The 26,135-nt window shown below is 36.9% G+C and overlaps 1 protein-coding gene across 4 annotated transcripts in view; it reads right to left on the reverse strand.

The window, feature by feature from the left end:
- Positions 1-8,536: 8,536 nt before the first annotated feature.
- Positions 8,537-26,135, reverse strand: part of LOC128234863 (tetratricopeptide repeat protein 21B-like) — a 35,035-nt gene continuing 17,436 nt past the window's right edge. For 2 of the 4 annotated variants that reach the window (XM_052949425.1, XM_052949422.1), the window contains 19 exons: positions 25,466-25,538; positions 25,022-25,132; positions 24,115-24,253; positions 23,721-23,847; positions 23,080-23,145; positions 22,454-22,556; positions 21,786-21,896; positions 21,485-21,566; positions 21,133-21,283; positions 20,609-20,770; positions 20,155-20,224; positions 19,836-19,961; positions 16,633-16,647; positions 14,912-15,028; positions 14,574-14,627; positions 14,208-14,264; positions 13,641-13,761; positions 10,506-10,573; positions 8,537-9,709 (listed from right to left, as the gene is read on the reverse strand). In XM_052949425.1, coding sequence (XP_052805385.1) covers positions 9,632-9,709; positions 10,506-10,573; positions 13,641-13,761; positions 14,208-14,264; positions 14,574-14,627; positions 14,912-15,028; positions 16,633-16,647; positions 19,836-19,961; positions 20,155-20,224; positions 20,609-20,770; positions 21,133-21,283; positions 21,485-21,566; positions 21,786-21,896; positions 22,454-22,556; positions 23,080-23,145; positions 23,721-23,847; positions 24,115-24,253; positions 25,022-25,132; positions 25,466-25,538 — 1,831 coding nt within the window. In that variant the 3' untranslated portion in view covers positions 8,537-9,631. The remainder of the gene's footprint in view (positions 9,710-10,505; positions 10,574-13,640; positions 13,762-14,207; positions 14,265-14,573; positions 14,628-14,911; positions 15,029-16,632; positions 16,648-19,835; positions 19,962-20,154; positions 20,225-20,608; positions 20,771-21,132; positions 21,284-21,484; positions 21,567-21,785; positions 21,897-22,453; positions 22,557-23,079; positions 23,146-23,720; positions 23,848-24,114; positions 24,254-25,021; positions 25,133-25,465; positions 25,539-26,135) is intronic. The other 2 variants (XM_052949426.1, XM_052949424.1) reach the window with 1 other exon arrangement.

Below are 26,135 nucleotides of genomic sequence, written 5' to 3' on the forward strand. Positions count from 1 at the left end.
ATGCCCGTATACAGCACGGGTGTCTGCCCATAGACTGCCCGTGTGTCTACCATAGACTGTACGTGTGTCTGCCCATATACTGTACGTTTGTATGCCCGTATACAGCACGGGTGTCTGCCTATAGACTGCCCGTGTGTCTACCATAGACTGTACGTGTGTCTGCTCATATACTGTACGTTTGTATGCCCGTATACAGCACGGGTGTCTGCCTATAGACTGCCCGTGTGTCTGCTCATAGACTGTACGGGTGTCTGCTCATAGACTGTACGTGTGTCTGCCTATAGACTGCCCGTGTGTCTGCTCATAGACTGTACGTGTGTCTGCTCATAGACTGCCCGTGTGTCTGCTCGTAGACTGCCCGTGTGTCTGCTCATAGACTGTACGTGTGTCTGCCATAGACTGTGCGCGTGTCTGCTCATAGACTGTACGTGTGTCTGCCTATAGACTGCCCGTGTGTCTGCTCATAGACTGTACGTGTGTCTGCTCATAGACTGCCCGTGTGTCTGCTCATAGACTGCCCGTGTGTCTGCTCATAGACTGTACGTGTGTCTGCCATAGACTGTGCGCGTGTCTGCTCATAGACTGTAAGTGTATTAGCCCATATACAGCATGCGTGTCTACCATAGACGGTACGTGTGTCTGCCCATATACTGTACGTTTGTATGCCCGTATACAGCACGGGTGTCTGCCTTTAGACTGTACGTGTGTGTTCCCATAGATTGTAAGTTTGTCTGTCCATATATTGCGTGCGTACATGCGTGTGTGTGATCAATGTGTGTGTGTGTGTGCTTGCGTGCGTGCGCGCGCGTGCGTGCGTGCGTGCGTGCGTGCGTGCGTGTGTGTGTGTGTGTCATAGACTGTACGTGTGTCTGCCCATGGACTGTACGTGTGCCAATAGACTGGTGGCTTAGCTTGAAAATTCCGACGCGAAAAAATTGCTAAAACAGAATATAAAGACGGTTGCATCTGTGCTTATTATGAGATAGAAAAATATAAGTTTATTTTTTCTGCAACTTCGGTATCAAAGAGTAAAACAGCTATCGGAGAGAGGGGTGCAAAATCTTCCAAAACACATGTACAACATATTTACTTGATAATCCAATGGTATTGTGCAACTGTTTATCACTGTAAATGAAGGCTTGTATATCTTGTTCATATACTACATCTTTGTATTACTTACAAGAAACAATAATAATAGTAGTCTATGGGAATAAAATACTGTTCTTTTTTTGTTCTGTTCTGTCCTTCTGCTCTTTGGCTTAATGAGTTTTAAAGAAACCTCCAGAAAACATTTGCAATAAAGTGAAAGTACGCATACTATATGTTGAATCTTGTCTGCCTTATTTACACGGACTGTTTTGTTTCTGCTCGATACTCATACTCTAAATTATATTTTACGGGCACAGAGTGGTCACTGAGATATTTGCTTGATAAGCACGACGACGACCAAGTGTAGCATGTTTATCTATGAAGCCAGGGTTGTGCTACACGAGTTATAATAACCATTCAACTGTCGACGTTAAAATGCTATCTATTTTAAAAGACGACCAATATTGACCATGAATAGTCAAAATAGCAGAATTTATTTAGTTTGATGTTTTACGTTTGTGAAGTCTCCCAATACGAATTTTTAACAATGTAACACATTGAATGGTGACTATGCGCCTGTTTTATCGGTTGGAGTTACGAAAGACAAATCAAGCTATATGTTTGTTGTAATCAAATGTAAACTATTTCAGAAAGTGTTGAAAATAGTTAATGCGAACGCGGTTAAAAAAAAATAAAAAATATACATACAAATGTAAATAGGATCTGTCACGAGTCTTAATATGATACACATTTTTATTCAACTAGTTAGAACCTGTTTCGGTGCGTAATTGAAAGAGCTGAACAGGTCTTACTCAACATGTTATTTTATTTATTATTATTTTTAATATAAACAAATTATTTCACCGAGGCCAAGAATGCCCATTTAAACAAAAAAAACTAATAATAGTACAATGTAAATCCGCGTTTTAGCTGGGACCAATTTAGTATTGTGCCGATGATCAATCATAATCGACAATTGATAGGAAAGGCCTATGTTGGCGACAATCGATAGCGAAATTTGAACAACCGAATATAGAAACAAGGGACGTAACCGCTGCAGACTAATTTACTTATTTCTGGTTAAATGCTAGTTTATGCTGAAATGTTAAGGTGTTACTATGTTTAGTTATGTACTCATATTCTTATCAAGTCATCGAGTCACTACTGTACCTTATTACAAATTTTCTTTGTAACTGCTTATGGATTGGTTTGCAACTTCTCATATTTGTGGTTTATAAGTATTTTTTAAAACATGTTACCGTTTACTTCTTACCATGTAAGAATTTAGTTTTCTCAGTTTTCTGAAAGAAACTGTTCTTTTAAAACATATAGAATATTCAACTGCTTGCTGTACTTGTTACTGACTGATTGTTAAAAAGAAATTGATATCTTTATACTTTATACTTTATATTTTGATATTTTTGTTTATTTTACACATGTATACAATAGAAAATGTAAGACAAAAATTAGAGCCTGTGGTCTCGTGTTCTATAATAGTAACTTGTAAACACTAAAGGATAGTCGCGTTCTGAATAAATAATGTAATTTATACAAAGAAATCAACAAACAATATTGTAAGGGAAAATTGGTGCTTAAAACTGATGCATGCACTGTATCTGTATGCCTTAAATATGATGGCCAAAGATAATTAAATATTGATTAAATCGATTAACAATCGATCATTGATCGGTTTCATTAACCGATTATCGATAGTATTTTTTCTGTCCGATTCCCAACACTAGACCAAATAAACCGACTCCCAGGTTTTAGTGAAACTCTCTAACTGAATGTTTTGAACATTTTTAATGATTTGTGAACGATTGTTTTCATTTATTACATAAAATGGTCTAAAAGCACAAAAATGCATTATTTTTCTGTCACTGACTGTGCAGTCAGGGTCTCCCTTGCTTGCTACAGAGTTTGTCCCAAGCTGTGTTTTTTTCATAACTATAACTGCTAATTAATCATCACCAGAAATCACATACAACTTTAGAAATGGCTACATGATAATCATTTAAACCAATGTTGAGATGCCTATACTTTTGACGTAAAGCTGAATACAGGAATATGTGTTGGTCCCCCATGCAATGTAGTTTGCATTATAGTGTCGGCCTTTTCCCCTCCAACTTTAAATGCATTGTTGGAATATTTAAACACACACATCAATTTGGTGCGGTGTGACATCATTAGTATTATTTAATTCGGGTAATAAAACCCTTATTTACACTAAAAAAACGGCTTACTTGTTTCAGTACTTTATTTTCAAAATTTGCAATTCAATTGCAATCTTAAAAAGCATTAAATCCACTAAATAAATGAAAAACAGTGTGTATATCATATAAATGGCCAGCATTTTAATTCAATATGAGATTCAAACACCTATTTCTTAATACAAAATCAGCCATATCTGAGCGTCTGTCTTCCGCTCCCATCATTGGCATTCTCCTCATAATATTGTTTTAAAATCCTGCGCACATCAAGATCTTTCAACAAGTTGCGCCACTGTGTGTTTCGTTTCGGTCTTGATTGGTGTTTCCTGTGGTGTCTGCGTCTATGTTTTGAATTATCTATAACCCTGTGCAGGTCATAGTTAAACAACACCTTCATATCGTTTAGAAAATACTCTAAATGCGTTTCTAGCGCCTTTTCTAATTCTTCATGAGCATCTGGGTTCTGTAAGATACGGTTCTCATTGTCTTTAATATCTTGATAGTCCATTGCTTCGTGTACCTGAAAGTCAGTATTTCTGTCGTTTCTCTTGATTCTGGAAATAAGACGGAGTTTCTTCCGCTTTCGCAGACTGTTTTCAACCAGAACACCATCCTCACGGTCTTTTAAATCGCCTGTGAGATCAGTGTTTGTAAGTCCAGTATCAGAAATCTTTGCTTTTAATGGTTTGATAATGTTAAATAAATGCCTGGTAGCTTCCTTTAAAGTGTTTAACTCTAACGGAGAGCCGGCATAGTTATGTTCGACATCGAAACTCATCTCAAATATCGGTGATGCCAATTCAATGCTGTTCGGATGTTCCGTCGTGGTGTCAGCGTCTGTAGACAGTGCTGTTTCTGGACGAACAATACTTGCCCCGTTCGCAAGCCAAAAGGCAGTCAGTTGTAGCACCACTGTTTTTGCGAAATTGATTTTGCACATTTTCTACGATCTGAAATGATAAATGAAACGGTGTTATTGTTTGGTCAGATTTTCATTAGAAGAGTTATTACATTTTATATATTTTCAATGAACTCCGAAATAGTTACATGATAAATGATGTAACTTGAATGCTTTAAATCGATTAATGGCAAAAACACGCACTTACCGATTTGTTTAATCTTTGCCGAATATTGTATGTGTTATAGTTGAAATGTAACTTTTCAATCGTTATGTGTTCGCTGTGATAAATCTTGTGACTTAAGTCGTTGCCTGAGAAGTTGTGAACGGACCTATATGTACTATCTAGAACAGCAAGTATTTTATATAGACTGCCGTTGGGCCAATAGAACAGGTTGGCTCGATTCATCCTTAGCCAACCGGAGCGGGAGTCCTTGAGGGGTAAGCTATCAGCCATTATCTTTAACAAGTCCTCCGCCTATCGCGTTGGTATGCTGAAATTCTCACACAGGGTCTTCATTACACTTACTGGTAAAGGAGCATGGACTTTATTCAGAAGTGAAATAGTTTCATTCATAAACACAAATGCATGCTTTTACAATGACTCTTCGACCCTCGGCGTGTTATTTGTTTTGGTAAAGGATGTCCTTATTAAGTTACACCACACCGCTTTCGCGTTTTATTTATTGGCATTTGTGAAATAAACAATTAAAGAACATTTTATACGATTGGGAGTGTAAACAAATCCAACCTCATTTGATCGTTATTGTGACGATCATAAATTGTACAGAAAAAAAGGATTAACGTTGAAAACGCAGCAACTAGCGGAGGTCTGATTTATTTCCAAGCTTCAGTGTAATAATTTATTCAATAACAATTACGAAGGTGGTCCGTAGATAATGTTTAAAATGATTGAACTATAATACATGTAAAACGAATAATTAGCGAAGCAAATGTTTTCAAAAGGGGAACAATGTGAAAACTCGTTTATTAGATTAGAACAATTAATTCGGCATAGCTTGAAGTACCAACTACGGACGCTGAGCGTACATTTGTGTAAATGGCTGCAGTTATCAAAAAACCCGAAAACGTGGGCGTTTTTCAACATAATAATTTATATTATAAACTTAAAATAAAAACACGTCTCCGTTACATAAGGACTGCTCATTTACAGTGAATATTTGAGTGATGCCCCTCAAGATTTGGTCATGAATTAAGCTGTATTTATCTATTCAGAAGCACCAGGAGATGGATACATCAATGTTGAAAACATTATACCGTTTACTTCAATGCCAACAACGACCATAGAATAACAGCTGTGTGAAAGTTATTTCAAAAAGTTGAAAGTATCGATAAGCCATTTTGTCTTTGAAAAATACTCGCAGCAGGCATTCTTCGTATTTTTTATTTAATTCCTAAAGGGAGATGCTGTGGACGAGAATGTAAAACATAGCAGTTTCGATTCATTGACATCAATTTTACGCCCGGGTGGCTAAAATGAAATTAAATGTTCAATTCTTCCAAAAAAAGAAAGAAAAGAACTACACTGATAGAAAAAAACGTCGACTGTTAATGCCGCCACACAGCGCTTTTAACATCACGAAAACTTTTGAAAATTAGAAGTTTATTAAAAAAACTATGCAAAGTCCTGCATGAAACACAGGACACATAAGCAGATCAAATAAACCACAAATGAACAATGGAAGTGTTGACGAAAGACAAAAAATGTAAGAGGGGTTATTTCTTCGGAAGCGTTGAAGAACGCTACGTTTTTTCAGTGTACGGGCATTTGTACCTGAACAGTTTATCTTAACTATTGTAAACATAGTTATAATTATTTGATGATGTAACTACATAACCAAAATATTTTAAATTTTATTAAGGTACTCAGAAAAATGCATTAAGTGTCATATAAAGAACTATCAACTTCAGACAGTATTGAGTGTTGTGTCAAAATGTGAACATCAGTCGACATGATCTTTATCGATCAGTTATCAGAGGCAGGCAGACAACATAGTAGTCTATAGTATTGTTATCATTTGGACAGGCGACAGTAATATTGCAATAGGGACAATGAAAAACTGCAGTAAAACTGTACAGAACAATGCACAGATGTGTCCTTTTAGAACTGAAACTTTTCATCAAGTGCAGGCTCTTCGTTGGGGAGTCCATTACAAGCGACAACGACCTGGTACCATGTTGATAAAAACTGACGAAGGGACAGGCGGCCGAAAAGGGCAGGACGATAAGATACTCGTACGAGAGATTGACAGCCGTCGTGGGGGACTGGGGAAAAACCTTGGTCGCTAGTTTATCCATTCACTGTATTCATAAACAGATATATCGCCTGTACTGGTTCAGTGTAAGTGTACATCACGAGAACTCGCGTGACTTTAATGGAAATAAACTTTATAGAAGTACATGTAGCCCATGCACGGGGAGAGGCAGATCACATTCTATATTGGGTAAGAGTAAGGCACGCGCTTGCCTTCAAGTACAGTATGGCTCATTTGAAATAGAGATAAATCATTGCGACCTTTCACAATGGAAAGTTTAAAAAATTATATTGTTTTATTGGAAAAATGTTCGTCTTCTCGATAGAAATACCTAAATATGTTGTGTACTTCAAATACCCAGTTCTGTGTCACTTTGAGATCTTTTAGTGTCTAGTATAACTAGTGCACGTTTTCAAGTTTCCAAGCACATTGCCAAAGAAAGTCATTAATAAAATGTTAAACTGGTCGTCTTTGGTAGGGACACTTAATATTGAACCTAGAGTTCTTTATCTGTGTCGTTCTAGTGTTGCCTTCTGGTATGTCCGGCATTCTGTTAGCTATCTCTTATACAGACAATCAATCGTCCACTTTGACCAAATCACTAGGCATGTTCATCGTCTGTTTTGGTAGGACATGCGGCTTACCAGAACCAGTAATATTAGAACGAGGCTGTTTGGACGCGCGGGCATCAGACTGGTTGTTTTCTAACCATCATCTACATTATAAAAGGTCAACACTAAACTTCTCCTGTCTCATTTACACCAAAACTATATAAACCCAAGTAAAACATAAGCATTGCGCAACGGGACGTTAGAACAACGGAATGATTACCGACGGTATAAGAGCGAGAAATGTTGCCAAAAACGAGTACACGAATCTACCATTAGTCGTCATAGGGTTTGGTATCAGTTGACAGATGACGTCAAGGACAGGCCACGTTCCGGCAGGCCACGTAAAACAACGCCGAGAGAGTACCGTTATATCGTTACGACGTCAGGACGTTACTGGTTCATGTCAAGCAGGGGTTAGCTGGTCACCTTAGTAATGCAATTAGTACGAGGGTTTGCTATACAACCAGCCAAAATAGGCTGCGCTCGGCTCGGCTTCATGACCGTCGTCCTTACGTTGGTATACCTTTTACGTCAAGACATCGACAGGCCCGTGCCGTACGGGCACGAATTCATCAGCGATTGGTCCGTCGGCAGTGGAACAACATCCTCTTTACGGATGAGTTTCGATTCAACCTTTCGTTGCCGACGGACGGGTGCCTGTATGGAGAACTGGTGAAAGAATCGATCCTGAAAACGTCATTTACAGTGATCGTTACAGACGCGGTAGCTTTATGTCTGTGTGGGTATTTGTCAACATGTCAAGACTGCGCTCGGTATCATTGCCGGGAATCTCAATGCAGTGCAGCATTGTAATGAACTTGTTGCTCCCGTGGTGTACTTTTTTCTGCGTGCAGGTCACGCAACGCTGTTTCAGCAAGAGAATGCCCGTCCAAAAACTGCTAGATACACACAAGATGTCCTTCGCACGAACGTCGCCATTCTGGAATGGCCAGCCAGGTATCCAGACCTTTCGCCTATTGAACACATATGGGACTACTCAGACCTTCTCGTTCACCAGTGATGAGAATGACCTCAGGCGGAAGATTAGAAAACGTAATGACGTCAACGACGTAAGTGACTTGCACGAAGAATGGAACAGAATTCCCTAACAAACATTAAGACAACTAACCACAAGCATGCGAAGGAGTAGCATCGCTGCACGCGCTGTAAATTGAGGTCATACCCGTTATTAACTACGCTGTGATTTTTAAACTGGACCCCTTCAGGATTTGACGTCATAAATTACGTCGAATTACTACTGTTTTCTTTTGCAATGTTTAATTTGAAATCGTAATAAATGGATCTAGTGGAATGTACTTACTTTTATTTGTGAGTTACTTGAACATAGAAATGACAGGGTGGTTTATACAAACTTGCTCAACTTTTTTTTCCTTCAGTAAATTTGTAGAATGTATTACAGCTTGTCCTTACATAAAAATCAAGACCTTTTATTTCATCAAATATAGTATTTATTAAATAACATTATCACTCAATGAATCATCAATATACAAATATCTTTCAAATCATAAATAAATAAACAGATCACATCGGACGGAATGGTAGATAAACATTTTATACAAACATATAAAATAAACTCAAATAGAATGTGTCAGAGATTCAAAGCACTTACTTTTTTAAACAAAACGTAGCAAGGGAGTGCGTTAAGAAACACTATAGTATTTGTATACATATAGAGTACAGTGTATTTTGTTCAGGACAAAATCCGGTATACAAGACAAAAACACTGTTTTGATATTTCCATAACATTCGATCAAAAGCGATGAAATATTGATGGAAAACATTTTTTTCTGAACACAGCCTCAGTCAGTTAAAGGGTCTAGTTTGTATTCCTACAAGATGAACACTTCCTTAATAAACAAGAAATACACAACTACAAGATGATATTCAAACTGTCACATCACAGAAGCATCTTGATATGTGCACTGTAAATTCAATGGAAAAAGCTCTTGAACAAAATCATTTTAATAGGTCATTTCAGAACATTTAAAACAGCCCACACTTTGGTTTATCCAAATTTAACCTCTAATCTCTTATCAGGTATGCAAGAAAGATAAATACATTAGGGGTAAACAATCATAAAAACTTAAATACTTCTGTTCATATAGTAATCTTATTGAAATATACAATTATTCAGCAATTTTCCATTAATGCCATACTGAGCACTTACACAGTCATGGTAAAATATAGTCCAATTTTCAGATTTTAATCTATATTTGTTATAAAAGATAATACTCTGGTGAAAAGTCCCTTCTTTTCCAGGTGAAAGTGAGATGGTTCTATCTGCTTCTTAGTTAATGTCATCTAGGACCTTATTGCTGTCAACCCTTACTTATCTTGGTGCCACTTGGAATTTCCTCACCAAAAAAATTAATATGCTAGTCCCTTAGACTTTTACAAAATGTGAGTGCTTAGTGCAGGACAGGTGTAACTCCTGTTTTACATGAAGTCACGACCTTCTTGTGCCATGTGTCAATGAGAAAATGTCCTGACGGTCTAAGAACTGGAATTCTACTGTTGTATTTCCCATCACACTCGTAGACTCTGTCTTGCCTTGTCGAGAATCTCCTTCTTAATCTTTGGGTAGTTTGGATGAGATGCTAACACCTAGAAAAAACAGTAAAAACAATATTGGGTTTACTTGTGATTGACAAAATTTAAGCACTTACATTTTATCTATCATTCTTTTACAATCATTTGGTAAATTTAGTGATCACGAGTGCTCAAACTCAAAGGCTAGTCATAAATCTGTATTTTGCCTCAAAAATGAACACGTTTTCTTCAATTGATACACATGAGCCCAAGGCCATATTTAAATCAGAACTGCCCAATGGTGTAACTGATTTATATAAAACCATGCTGATAAATTACAATGCTATTGTAACGGTCCGCTGTAAGCGGCAGATGTGCGTTCAAAGTATAACATTCCGTTAAAGACAGAAGTTTGTTCGTAGTATGTATGTTTACTTGGTTGGTACTGCAAATTAGCAAAGCCAGGGTTCTGTGTTAATTGAGAATTTACTGTATATAAAGACCAGCGGACCCCTTCAGGGTGGAGCATGCTTTTCTCTGCAGGGATCTGTTGGACTTGTTGGTCTGGCATGTTACACTATTTTCTTATACAGCACACTATTTATTGAACATTGTCCTTGACAACATGCTACATAGCAGTTATGTTGGTCACTGTATAATCTAAGTGACTGAGGTTGCGAGTGCCAGAATTGTTACTCAAACATTGCTATATAATGCGCACACTTTACAGTGCTATTCATCACATCACAAGTTATTACACTAGTTATATGCAAAATTATATAATGACCTTATAACATTATGGGGACTTCATTTATTATATAAATAAGTATATCATTTTAATGTATATTATATAATTATGAGCAAAACTTACATGGTGACAAATATCTATTGCATCCACCATTCGTTTGGCCTTCAGGTAGTTGAAACCCAGCTTGAATCCTGGAAAGATTAAATAATGGTTACAGGTTATTCGTAAGATTTACATAAATAAACAGGCCTGGGGTGTCACAGACACTCAGTACATTATCATTTTTTTTGGAAAATGGGTATTTATAACCTTTTACCAATTTAGTGTTTGAGATTATATTTTGTCTACTAGCCTAGCCACTGTTTACATCTACCAATTCCCCTGATAATAAAATAAAGACCAGCTATTGAATTGCCAAAATAAATGTACATCAATTTTGAAAAGTACTGCCATCCCCTTGGACAAAAATACTTGGTATACTGAATGTAGGCAGATATTCAGGTTTATCAATTCAAGGTCATGAGCTGAGCCGTCTTAAGGTCATGTTAGGCCATAATGAATACCACATAAACAAGTCGGCCTAAATGAACCAGTTTAAGTACATTATGTTAAAACATATTCACCGTGAAGTTAAATTAGTCAAGTAATGATTTTTTAAGCTCCAAGGGAAGTGGCCAATCTGGCTTCTTATTACAGGTGACCATTTAATACAAGTGACCATTTAATACAGGTGACCACTTTTGATTTATAATCATGCCAATTGGCTGTTGACCTTCAAAGTACATGTACTGGATTATACAGTCTGAATACATTACTGTAACACCATTTTGAATTTTTATAAATTCCACAGTGACACAAGATATTTTAACATTCATTGCAATGCCACCTTTATTTACAGCTAGTTTACCCACCTGACAGGGTTGTATTTACAGCTAGTTTACCCACCTGACAGGGTTGTATTTACAGCTAGTTTACCCACCTGACAGGGTTGTATTTACAGCTAGTTTACCCACCTGACAGGGTTGTATTTACAGCTAGTTTACCCACCTGACAGGGTTGTATTTACAGCTAGTTTACCCACCTGACAGGGTTGTATTTACAGCTAGTTTACCCACCTGACAGGATTGAATTTACAGCAAGTTTACCCACCTGACAGGGTCGTATTTACAGCAAGTTTACCCACCTGACAGGGTCGTATTTACAGCTAGTTTACCCACCTGACAGGGTCGTATTTACAGCTAGTTTACCCACCTGACAGGGTTGTAGTTACAGCTAGTTTACCCACCTGACAGGGTCGTATTTACAGCTAGTTTACCCACCTGACAGGATTGTATTTACAGCTAGTTTACCCACCTGACAGGGTCGTATTTACAACAAGTTTACCCACCTGACAGGGTTGTATTTACAGCAATTTTACCCACCTGACAGGGTTGTATTTACAGCTAGTTTACCCACCTGACAGGATTGTATTTACAGCAATTTTACCCACCTGACAGGGTTGTATTTACAGCTAGTTTACCCACCTGACAGGATTGTATTTACAGCAATTTTACCCACCTGACAGGGTTGTATTTACAGCTAGTTTACCCACCTGACAGGGTTGTATTTACAACAAGTTTACCCACCTGACAGGATTGTATTTACAGCAATTTTACCCACCTGACAGGATTGTATTTACAGCAATTTTACCCACCTGACAGGATTGTATTTACAGCAATTTACCCACCTGACAGAGTTGTATTTACAGCAATTTTACCCACCTGACAGGGTTGTATTTACAGCTAGTTTACCCACCTGACAGGATTGTATTTACAGCTAGTTTACCCACCTGACAGGATTGTATTTACAGCAAGTTTACCCACCTGACAGGGTTGTATTTACAGCAAGTTTACCCACCTGACAGGGTTGTATTTACAGCAAATTTACCCACCTGACAGGGTTGTATTTACAGCTAGTTTACCCACCTGACAGGGTTGTATTTACAGCAATTTTACCCACCTGACAGGATTGTATTTACAGCAATTTTACCCACCTGACAGGATTGAATTTACAGCAATTTTACCCACCTGACAGGATTGCATTTACAGCAAGTTTACCCACCTGACAGGGTTGTATTTACAGCAAGTTTACCCACCTGACAGGGTTGTATTTACAGCAAGTTTACCCACCTGACAGGGTTGTATTTACAGCTAGTTTACCCACCTGACAGGGTTGTATTTACAGCTAGTTTACCCACCTGACAGGGTTGTATTTACAGCTAGTTTACCCACCTGACAGGGTTGTATTTACAGCTAGTTTACCCACCTGACAGGGTTGTATTTACAGCTTGTTTACCCACCTGACAGGGTTGTATTTACAGCTAGTTTACCCACCTGACAGGGTTGTATTTACAGCAAGTTTACCCACCTGACAGGATTGTATTTACAGCAAGTTTACCCACCGGACAGGGTTGTATTTACAGCAATTTTACCCACCTGACAGGATTGTATTTACAGCTAGTTTACCCACCTGACAGGATTGTATTTACAGCTAGTTTACCCACCTGACAGGGTTGTAATTACAGCAAGTTTACCCACCTGACAGGGTTGTATTTACAGGTAGTTTACCCACCTGACAGGGTTGTATTTACAGCTAGTTTACCCACCTGACAGGGTTGTATTTACAGCTAGTTTACCCACCTGACAGGGTTGTATTTACAGCTAGTTTACCCACCTATGACAGGGTTGTATTTACAGCTAGTTTACCCACCTGACAGGGTTGTATTTACAGCTAGTTTACCCACCTGACAGGGTTGTATTTACAGCTAGTTTACCCACCTGACAGGGTTGTATTTACAGCTAGTTTACCCACCTGACAGGGTTGTATTTACAGCTAGTTTACCCACCTGACAGGGTTGTATTTACAGCTAGTTTACCCACCTGACAGGGTTGTATTTACAGCTAGTTTACCCACCTGACAGGGTTGTATTTACAGCTAGTTTACCCACCTGACAGGGTTGTATTTACAGCTAGTTTACCCACCTGACAGGGTTGTATTTACAGCTAGTTTACCCACCTGACAGGGTTGTATTTACAGCTAGATTACCCACCTGACAGGGTTGTATTTACAGCTAGTTTACCCACCTGACAGGGTTGTATTTACAGCTAGTTTACCCACCTGACAGGGTTGTATTTACAGCTAGTTTACCCACCTGACAGGGTTGTATTTACAGCTAGTTTACCCACCTGACAGGGTTGTATTTACAGCTAGTTTACCCACCTATGACAGGATTGTTCTTATTTCCATATTTCCATGCGTTTTCGTAACTGTTGGCAGCATCCTTGTAAGATTGTTCCTTCTCCATAATGAAGCCCTGGTACTCATACGCCTTACAGCATGACTGAAAATAAGAACATAAAGGTTTACTTCATTTAGGGTGCAGTATTCAATATTTTTATCCTTATATATGCCTCAGTGATTCCAGTTAGTTGATTGGCCAGTTAAATTAATGGTCCAACCAAAATGCAGATTCTTTTTTTTGTATTTAAGTTTGATTTAAGTTTGATAATGAATATGGACCCAGGGAAGTCCAATTCATACAGCAAAATGGCAAACTTTCAGGGATAACACGAATGATTAAAATGATTGTATAATATGTATTTGAAAATATACACTTTATTGAAATGTTCATGGTCATCAAAGATATCAATACTATTCTAGAAATCTATTCATATTGTTTTATGTGTTACAGTAAAAAAATACTTTAAATGATCAGGGTTTCATAGAGCCTGTGACCTGTAAAGAGTGGCCAATGAACATGCTACATAATCTTGTTCTACTGTATACCTTATTGTGCTGTAAGACTCTCTTCAACAACTCTGTTGCCATGTCATACTTCCCAGACTGCAATGAACATACACACAAATAGATATACAAATACGATTAACAAGTGCTCAATAAAACCAATACCATGTTAAATACAATTAACTCAAGCTCTTCTTAATAATCATTGGAACAGAACAGAACAGAACATAATTGTATTTGACATATACTCACAAGGTACATTGTCATTAGATCTTAATCATAAGGCATTTATTTAATTTATTTAAATGTTTCAACTATTAGTGATCTCCCATACATGTATCTATCTGGTATAGATATTGAACATTAATCCATGCACAGTGTGCACTTTTTTATTCTGGCAATTCAAACCTGTATGTAGATATCTGCCAGAAGTAACCATGACTTTTCTAGATCTTCAGCATCCTGGAATTGAATACAGACTAAGAATAATATCTCACTCTTACACTAAGTGAAAACAAACAATTAAATTTATCAATAATAAACAGCAAGATCATATAGTTATTTTAAAAAGATTTTTGAGTTTATAAAGGTCAGCCAACACCCATTTGCTGCAATATGACTTGACCCAGCCTGCAGTGTGCCATCAAGAGTTCATTAAATGCCATCAGTTTCCATTCAAATATATCTTTTAATTGTTTGGCTAGGTACAATTATATAATATGATGTTGTAACTTTTCCCCACATACCACCATGTTCCAGTTGCTCTTGGCAACCCTCTTCAGCTGGTTCCTGGCTCGTGGTGTCTGCTTCAGAACCATGTAACCCGCTGCAACACCGTACAGAGCACCAACATTCTCCTGTTTCTGAAATATGCCATCCACACAATACATAAGAGGATGTAATGATGTATTGATTCAAACTTGATAACCCCTTTAATTTAAAAGAATGTGACTTGTTATTGTACTAAACAGCCTGGGTACCAAAGCTATTCTTACACATATTTCCATTTAACAATATGAAGTTGTAGAGCAATAAATAACTCATGAAGATAGCATGACAAAATATTATAGCCATGTTTGTTAATACCTTAAATGTCAACAACAATTTGAAGCCTTATTGATCCTCAATCTAAACACATGATTAGTGTGTTTTATTCATCCATCATCACACACATTAAACAATACCAATCATTAAGTGAACAGTATGTACAGCATGTACTGGATATCATTTCCTTCATCAGATTGGATTTAACATTATTATAGCCTAGTATCATTCCTACAAAAGCTAAGTGGACAGGGTATGTATTGTTATGCATGTCATGCAGAGAAGAGACTGGGGACTATGGGGCCATCTCACCAACTTTCTTATAGTACAAACAACTAATCAAATTCATATACCTAACATTTGTGAAATTTTGTTCAGAACAATGAATATGAATGTTTATGAGTTCAGAAAAAGCTTAACTGCAAGTAAAACTTTCAATTCCATTTGTGACATTGACATATTAAATTTCCGACTGAAATCCGTGATAGTACATTATTTTGTGGTATGTTCATTGATAAGATGGTGCCATTTTCCATACTTGGGCTGATATTCATGCATCGGAGAATACACAATCTTCATAGAATAATCATCAGGCAATAAATCAGAATTGCCGCCAAATATTTACCGTAGTTCTTAACTGACACACTTGTTGTTACAGTTTGTTCATACCACAGGGACACCACGGCCATTGACATTACTTACAATGTATTAACCCTTTGTCTTTGCTGAATTTAGGATCATTAAGTTGATTTTTTATATTTAAGCAAACAAACTATTACAAAAAACATTTCAGCATACATATGATTATACCATTTAATGAATTACAAATTACAACAAATTTTCCAACAATCAACTGTAACATAATACATTTCGTTCTGTTATCAAATGTTAAAGCATTCATACATGTACAATCATTAAGTAAGAGCATTATGTCACAATATATTTCCGTAGTTAAATCAAGAGGCAATACTATATTAGCTGGTTGATCAGTGGTTTCTGTCTCAATGTGAGCTGCTTGTGTCAAGTCCATATCACAATGAGACCAATGGTGGAGTGAGATGTATCTTTACACAAGCAACGAGAAGAGATACAATCCCACATATCAACCAACTAACATCGTATTTCCTTTATTTCATACCTTTATTTCAAAGTATTTTTGAAATAATAATAGTGGTCTTTACAGAAGCATTTAAATTTGACTGAAAATTGTCTATTTCTTTCACGAAAAGTTGTGCTACTGTGTGATACAGATTCAGATAACACAGTGTGTAATATGGTTTTCTTTCCAGTTTCCATATTTTATGTTCAAATTATACAATATTTTAGACTGATTAACAGGTATGAAATACAATCAATTGTTAAACAATAAATAATGAACATGCAGACATGCAATATACATGTATCAACTGAACAGAACTGCTACCTTAGTCTTTGATTTCTGGAAAAACACGGTGAAAACACAAAATGTGACTTGTGCAATGTCCACTTCAAACTTCCATATTATTATATATATAAAACTTCCCAAACAGCATTTTGTAGAATCATTTAGTGCTTTTTTCAACAGTTATTTTACCTTAGAAGTGTTCTAAAGAAAAAATATGTAAACATAAGGTGAATCTTAACAAATTAAAATAGGAGGAAGGTTAAAACACTTGTAAACTTGGAATGGAAACAAATATATACAATATAACACCCTCATCTAGTAAATCATTAACTAATTTTTTTAACAATATGCACCACTCATCTAAAAAAGAGTAACCACCCACACATAATAAAATATCAACTAATAATTGTACAATATAACATCCCTCATCTCATGAAACATAAATATATTATTATACAATATGAGACCCCATATCTAATTACAGATATAAACTTTAATTATACAATATATCACAGTCATTTAAGTATAAATTGATAATTTTACCAACGCCTAAAATTATAACCATCACCTTAATACATGAAAGGAACAAGAGGCACATCAGTGCCTGTGCTCCACTGGCCAAAAGGTTCAAGCAAAGACCACCTAACGAACATTTTCGTCAAGTTTCATAGAAATACAATCATCAATTTTTGAGGAGAAGTTATTTAAAAAAATTTTTTACTTTAATAGCTCTGGCTGCCATGTTGTGCAGTGGACCGAAATGATTTGGGCAATTTGAGTAAAGGAGCACCAAACAAACATTTCTGTCAAGTTTTATCGAAAAAAGGTCATCGGTTTCGACGACAAGTCGTATAAAGTTTTTTTTATTTTTTAGCTCTGGCAGCCATGGTGTGCAGTGGACTGGAACCATTTAACAAATTTTGGTTAATGACCACCCAAGGAACATTTCTGTCAAGTTTCATCAAAATCTGATCATCGGTTAACATTTAATCTGAATAGATTATGAAGCAAATATCTAACCTGAACAAGAACTGACGAGATAGAATCGACTTGGTGTTTCACTTACACTTTTCGGCCATTTAAGTTACTAAAAATAGCTGTTTCAGAAACTTTCAGAGTGTCACTTAAACGAAAATTAATGTTCAGTCTATATATACTTTCCTATGTATAAATGTAAGGTTTTTAAATTGATCTTTTTGTGAGAACTTTATGCTTATATGTTTACTCATAAATTATTATTGTTTAAAAATTATTTAAAGATGCTATACATGAAAAATTAAGACATTATTTTTTTTCTATTAAAGGGAGGTAATTCAGTTGTAAAATGTAATCAAAGCTATTAAAGCATGGCATTTCTTTTCTAACCATGTTGATATTATTACAGTCTATTCAAGCAAGATGCCTTTTGTTTTTACATAGTACCCATAGGTTCTGAAAAACAAGGAGCACTATTCCCAACAGAAGGATGTCACTCCCTATCACTGCATGAGCATCATAATAAAGAAATGTTTACTCAAACTGCAAGCTGCTCAATTGAAATAGGTATTAACCTCAAGCATACAGTTTTATAATGTGGCAAAATAGTCGGACTACTAGATTGTCATTCGGACTAGTAAAATATGCCATTATGCTAGTCCAACTGGCTAGTAGGTTAAAATGTTTTTCGTGAAGACTGCGGACGAGAAGTCCTTAAAGGTTTTTCTATTTTTAACTCTCGCAGCCATGTTGTGCAGCGGACCGGAACCATTTGGGCAATTTTGGTTAAAGGGCATCCCGATGAACATTTATGTAAAGTTTCATCAAAATCTGATAATCGGTTTCTGAGAAGATGTAGTTTAACGTTTTTTTCTATTCTTAGCTCTGGTGCCCATGTTGTGCAGCAGACCAGAACTGTTTGGGCTATTTTGGTTAAGGACTACCCAAGTAACATTTCTGTCAAGTTTCATTGCAATACGATCATCAGTTTCTGAGGAGAAGTCGTTTAAAGGTTTTTCTATTTTTACCTCTGGGGGCCATCTTGTGCAGTGGACCGAAACCATTGAAGCAAATTTGATAAAGGACCATCCAAGGAACATTTCTGTTAAGTTTCATCAAAATCTGATCATCGGTTTCTGAGAAGATGTTCTTTAAAGGTTTTTCTATTTTTTTGCCCTGGCAGCCATGTTGTGCAGCGGACCGGAACCATTTGAGCAATTTTGGTTAAGGACCACCCAAGGAACAATTCTGTCAAGTTTCATCAAAATCTGCCTATCCGTTTCAGAGGAGATGTCGTTTAAAGATTTTGCTATTTTTAGCTGTGGCGGCCATATTGTGCAATGGACCAAAACCATTTGAGCAATTTTAATAAAGGACCACCCAAGGAACATTACTGTCAAGTTTCATCAAAATCTGCCGAACCGTTTCAGAGGAGATGTCGTTTAAAGATTTTGCTATTTTTAGCTCTGGCGGTCATATTGTGCAATGGACCGGAACCATTTGAGCAATTTTGGTAAAGGACCACCAAAGGAACATTCCTGTGAAGTTTTGTCAAAATCTGCTTATCAGTTTCAGAGGAGATGTCGTTTAAAGTAAAAGTTTACGCACGCACGCACGCACGCACGCACTCACGACGGACAATCTGTGACGACATAAGCTCCATGGCCTTCGGCCAGTGGAGCTAATAACTAATATAAACATATATTCCTCATCTCATAAAATATGAACTAATATTATGATTATTAACACACCCCACCAACAAATCTATAATTTTAACCCCTTATATAAATCCTTCTGAATCAACCCTCATCAACAAATCTACTTAGATTTTTAACTCAACACCTAAAGCAGTAAAAGAAATAATATTTTTATCACCCCTTACCTTAATTAATATTTGGAGAGAAAAATTACATGCTCACCAAATTAAGTATAAACTAATAATCTTTAACCGCCCCTTACCTAAATAAGTATAAAATAATAATCCAAAATAGCCCCTCACCTTATTAAGTATTAACAAGTCTTCTGAATAATGATTTTGTTCAACACCTCTCACTCATTTACCATATTAAGTATAACTGGACAATTTTAACCGCACCTCACCATAATAGCTATAGACCATAATTGTTTATCCACCCCCTCACCAATATATGTATAAACTTAGTATTTTTTAGAGGCCCCTCACCGATTACATTATTGGAAATTAATAAGCAAATTAACAACCCCCACCTTATTTAATATACAGAAATCAGTTTTAAATCTTCCCTCACCTCATCTGAGACCATCTCCATGAAGCTGTTAATGGCTTTCTCCACGTTCGCTTTCTGTTTGGTGGCTATCAGGGCCATATTGGCCAGATACTGGGGTCTCTGGTCGCCCGGCTTGGGCTTCAACTCCTGATGGGTAAAAAGGCTTGGTAAACATAGAAACTAAAATCATGACAGTTGAACTATGCCACTGTTGCCTCCAAAAGCATTGTGGCTATTAATAAAATGGAAGACAACTTAAAATTCAAATCTACATGTAGATTTGTATTAAATATTAGAATTGAACCTCTTCTGTTTTGACGGAAATTCATTTGCTGGTTACCTTGAGTAGTTTCTCTGCTGTCCGTACAGCCATCTGTTCACTGTCCGTCTTCTCCCTGCTCTCACTCTGACTGTAACACACAAACACAACAATATAAAGCAACATGCTTCACTAGGACTGTCTTTAAAAACAGAATGTGTCTATTGGACATGGATGACACCACTCTTTCCCATTGAAGCAATTTGTTATTTAACATTTTGTTGGGAAATTCCATACTAAACAAGATGCCATTCAAGTTTCACAAACCAAATTTTAATTCCTTCAGAGATGCAAAAGACATAATTGAAGATGCTTTTATAAAAAACAAGAACAGCATTCATGATTGTCAGTGTATTTGACTTCCTCTCGACATTATCAAACACTTGTTCTTCAATGGTATCACTGTCATGGTTGCAATATAGAATATAATCTGATCACCCCCAGTCTTACCAGCCCAACCCCTAGACTGGCGTACCTGACTTCTCCCTCCACACTTTCAAACACCTCCCCTCCTATGGTGTCACTGTCAGGGTTGAGACATATCTCCACCATAGAGAATGTGGCCTGGTGACCCCAGTCAGAGTCTTTACGGGCCATGTTGAACAGTTTGAGAGCGGCAGTGGGGTTCCCCGTGTACCTGTTATGGCAGAATCATTATGTAAGTGATCTGAATGGAACATGTACATAATAGCTTTGAAGAATATAGAACAAGACATTGAGTATGTTTCAAGTATCTGATGCAACCTCAGTAAATGTGTATAAATTTTCATTTCCTTATCAACTTCTTTAAAAAATGTCACTGAAGATGTGAAGTACACAGTTTTAACAAAGGGAAATTCATGGAAAATCTATAAAGCAAACACTTTAATACCAACAGCTCCCCCACATACCAACAACTCCCCCACGTACCAACAGCTCCCCCACATACCAACAACTCCCCCACATACCAACCCCCACATACCAACAACTCCCCCACATACCAACAACTCCCCCACATACCATTCATAGAGTCCTTTACAGTAGTTAAACCCTGGTTCCACCTTGGACCGAGGGGAGGCATTCTCTGCCATGTCAAGGAACTTTGGAACCTCCTCAAGCTTTCCAGCCCGCCGCATCAGGTCAACAAGACGGGCTAGGGCATCATAGTTGTCTGTAGGAATTCAATGTTTATTGAGCCCTTACCTATTACAACACATAGTTGCTGTACAAAATTGAAAATATATGTCTAAAACACTGAAACACTCCATTTATTTGACCAGATTTTAGTTCTATTTTAACTAGTTGTGGCAGCTGACAGAAATGTCTGCCTCTTTGTATGATCAATCCTACCATATATTCTGTGAATACCTACCAGCCTTTAACTGTAGCAGCTGTTGAAAGTGGAACATGGCTGAGTCATACTCATTCTTCCGGAACATCAGATCTGCCAACATCTGAAAGAAAAACGGACAAATTAAAAGTAACTCGTAGTAATATCTACGAATACATTGCCAATATGCATAGAAAATTATAAATATCAGATAAATGCTCCTAGCAACAATGTGTAGCGTAGAACAGCCTAAATTCACAGTTTAATTCAACTTGATAACCATTCAAATACCAAAATAGCATAGTGGTAATACTGAAACTATAGAAGAAAACAGCAATCTTACAATGGTGGCAGCGTCATTCTCCTTGTCACTCTTCAGCAGGGTCATCAGCTGGTGTTGACAGGCATCAAGGTCACCAGTCGACAAATACAGGCCTGCTACATCCAGCATTATCTGCAAGGAAAACAGATTACTTCTAATAGCTTTACATTGAAAAATTTACAACAGATATTTTACTCTCTTATGCCTAAAAATAAAATTCCTGGAAAAATGTAAATTTGGTTTTGATTTTATGAGAGTAAGTCAAAACAGATAGCATGTTGGTAACTAAATTTGATGTTGATCTTCACCAGAAGACAGCACCATTACTTCCACTGTTGAATATCACACCATATTTGATAACTGCCCTTAATTGTTAACTATACCCAAAATCTCTATTACTTTTATTTACACCTTCCTTCATTTTGCCCCAAACTGCTATGCTTGGAAAATGATGTTGGTGCGCTAATTCTACTTTGGGTTGCTTTTTTATTGCATTCAACCGGAATGATATCAAGTCCTGTTAAGCATGCAGGTTTGTTAACAAAAATACTCCCTTGTGCAAGTGTGTATAACTTCCCATGGTTTGTCACCTGGCGGCTTCTCGACCAATAAAAGGCATATTATAACTTGTATAACTGTACAAAATACAGTCTGAACACTCTTTAAACAAATATGTTCTTGAAGAATACCTTGCCATCGTTTTCGTTATACACAAGAGCCTCCTTGTAGTAAGTGATAGCCTTGTCAAAGTCTCGTTGTCCGCTGGAATGTAGGGCCATCTGGCTACAGATGCTGAAATGTTCCGTTATATGGGTAAGTAATGATTGAAACTTGAATGAAAGGCCATTTACAGATTCTGTAAAGGAGCATCAGATGGTTCAATAAGGCAGAAGTGTTGCTGAAATTTGTAGATACGGTTAGATGATCTTGAAAGTAAAATGTCTATACGCTTGTTCATGAAACTGGCAAAGTAAAATCAATGTAGCAAACAGTTAATACCAGTTAACAGATTCTTCTATATTTAACATATAGGAATACACTATCAAGTTTTACATAAAAGATGTTCAAAAACCAGCACTGCTGACTTAGAAGTATTTCATTGGTCAATGGCTAAATTAGTGTATGCACTACAAGAATGTTAGGAAGAGTATGTTTAAAATAAGTAGATAATGAGGAGTCATACCATTTCAATGTTTCACTTAAAGCTGACAACAAACTGAATCCATGTTTAACCTGTATTATTATTTCAGTAATTAAGGTTTATCAGTTGATTATTGAACCACTGTAGTAAATGTCAGAGTGACCAGTAACTTACTCAGTTGCCAGTTGTTTCTGTGCAGTAACAGCATCTGGTTGTTCTAGTTGCACCCGCTTTAACACTCTGAAAACACAAATGTTAGTGTACTTTTTACAAGGTATTTGTTTTCGTACAAACCAGAGCGCTTTAAAGCTAATGCTCAACCTTTTTCTGTCCAACACGGGGCCAAAATAGAGCATTATAAAAGCTAGTGTTGTAAGATTTGCAATACATGTGTGTATTACAGAATATGGCAACAAGCTTAGTTAAAGTTCTTGCATGATGATGTTGCTGACAACAACAAGGCCATCTCAATACTTTTGACCTTGTTTCTTCAAAAACACAAACAAGTAAATGATACTGCCATGTAAATTTGATGACTGAAAATATTCAAGAAACAGTGGACTGATTTCATCAGTGAAAATGACCCTTTGGCATTAGGTGCTTCTAAAGAAGTAAGGTGGTTTTCAAGCATACAGAGCTGTTATGATCACATGTATATAAGAGAAATATGCAGATAGGGATCTAATCCACAACCTCCTGCTTGCAAGTCAGGTGCTATACCAACTTAGCTAAATGACCCCGATAACTAACAAACTTTCTGACAAGCACAGGGCACGAACCATGAGTATTTCCTAAACCTTGATATGAATTCCTACCTTGCCTGCATCTCCCTGGCCTTGGTAAGAGACAACATGGCATCTTCTAGCCGTGCAGATTTCTCGTAGACCTTGGCCAGCAGTACCATGAACCTTGTATGGTCAATCATGATGTCAAGCTCGCCATCTGAAATACACAATTTACATTCTCTGATATGTTTTTTACATCAAAAATTTAAAACAACACCTGAAAATACATTTTAAGCTGCAATATACCAGAGCAAGATAATAAAAATATAAGAGCCAAACCACAACATATTTAAATAATAGTTTATGACCTGTAAATTTGAGCATATTTGCCATTCAAACTCAGACAGTCCAATCAACACATGATAGTTTAGTATTCATATCTTTGACCATGATTTAAATAATGGAAGCTAAATAATTGACTTACTTTGTTCTTCTTCCAGGGCGACTTTAAGGACTTTCTCAGCTTTGTCATACTGTTTCAGCCTCAACAGGAGTTCAGCGAGGTCATAACGCAGGAAACTCTGGCCTGTAGACCGCAGGGCTGCCTCATAGTAGTTGATAGCCTGAATAGAGAAAACATGAACAGATCATAGTGTAGGAAACTCTGGCCAGTAGACCACAGGCCCACCTCACAGTAGTAGATAGCCTGAATAGAGAAAACATGAACAGGTCATAGTGTATAAAAAATCTGGCCAGTAGACCACAGGCCTGCCTCATAGTAGTTGATAGCCTGAATAGAGAAAACATAAACAGGTCATAGTGTAGGAAACTCTGGCCAGTAGACTGCAGGGCTGCCCCGTAGTAGTAGATAGCCTGAATAGAGAAAACATGAACAGGTCATAGTGTAGGAAACTCTGGCCAGTAGACCAAAGGGCTGCCTCATAGTAGTTGATAGCCTGAATAGAGAAAATATGAAAAGGAAACTCTGGCCAGTAGACCACAGGCCCGCCTCACAGTAGTTGATAGCTTTAATAGTGAAAACATGAATAGGTCATAGTGTAGAAAACTCTGGCCAGTAGGCTGCAGGCCCACCTCACAGTAGTTGATATCCTGAATAGAGAAAACATGAACAGGTCATATTGTAGGAAATTTCGGCCTGTAGAATGATATTGATAGCAAGAAAAGGTTACACTCTAGGAAAATTTGAAGTTTTGGTTACAGAGCTTTTTTTGGTAATAGCCTAAATATCAAAGATTGAAGTTTAAAAGCTGCTTTATTAAAAAGGGTCAAATTAATTGAAATGTGCAAATTGATTTCTCTATTTTTCTAATTTATCACCTGTTGTAAAAATCACATCCTAAGTATTAAAACTAACTGTGAAGCAAAGCTACCTTTCCATAGTTGTGTGTTTTCACGAGGGCCTGTCCAATCTTGCTGGCCAGGGTTCCATCCTTGGGGTTCTTCTTCAATGCTGACTCATACACCTCTATAGCTTTCTCTGGCTGTATTACGAGAAATATAGAAAAGCATTTATAAACCATTCCTTACCTTAAAGTATTTCCTCACAACTTAAATAACTTGATGACGAAACATCATAAATACTTTCATAATACATCTTAACTGTACAGTGCTCTTATGGTTTCAAGACATGATGCGCAATGATGAGACTGGATGCCTCTCAATAAGGTAAACCTCAAATGAGCAAAGAATTTTGAAGATAGGCTTTCAATTTTCAACAATTTAGGTCATTCTCATGTAAAAAATTATTTTTTAGAAAAGTTGAATATCATATGTGGGATATTTCCACCTATGCACATTATGGTTGAAGTTCCTACCTCCTGTATGCTCATATAGGCATCCCCCAGCAGCAGACAGGTGTGGGAACTCGGGTTCTTGTCAACCAACTCCCTGAAATCAGACAGTTTAAACAAAATTAGGATAACCACTTAAAAGGTAATACAAAATTACACTTTGTTCATAAGAATAGACCAAAGTTTATACTCTTACAACAATTCTGAGAAAGAAGCATGAAAAACAATATAATTATTATCTTTTAACAACCATATAATCATTTCTCTGGTTAATCGTTTATAATAAAATTTGATGGAATAAATCAATCAAGAGCAAAACTTTACTTTTTCTATTTGCAATTCCCATGCTTACCTATAACATCCTATTAATGTGCTTACCTATAACATCCTATTAATGTGCTTACCTATAACATCCTATTAATGTGCTTACCTATAACATCCTATTAATGTGCTTACCTATAACATCCTATTAATGTGCTTACCTATAACATCCTATTAATGTGCTTACCTATAACATCCTATTAATGTGCTTACCTATAACAACCAATTAATGTGCTTACCTATAACAACCAATTAATGTGCTTACCTATAACAACCAATTAATGTGCTTACCTATAACAACCAATTAATGTGCTTACCTATAACAACCAATTAATGTGCTTACCTATAACAACCAATTAATGTGCTTACCTAT

The sequence above is a fragment of the Mya arenaria genome, chromosome 5, assembly GCF_026914265.1.
Source record: "Mya arenaria isolate MELC-2E11 chromosome 5, ASM2691426v1".
In the NCBI taxonomy this organism is placed as follows: domain Eukaryota; kingdom Metazoa; phylum Mollusca; class Bivalvia; order Myida; family Myidae; genus Mya; species Mya arenaria.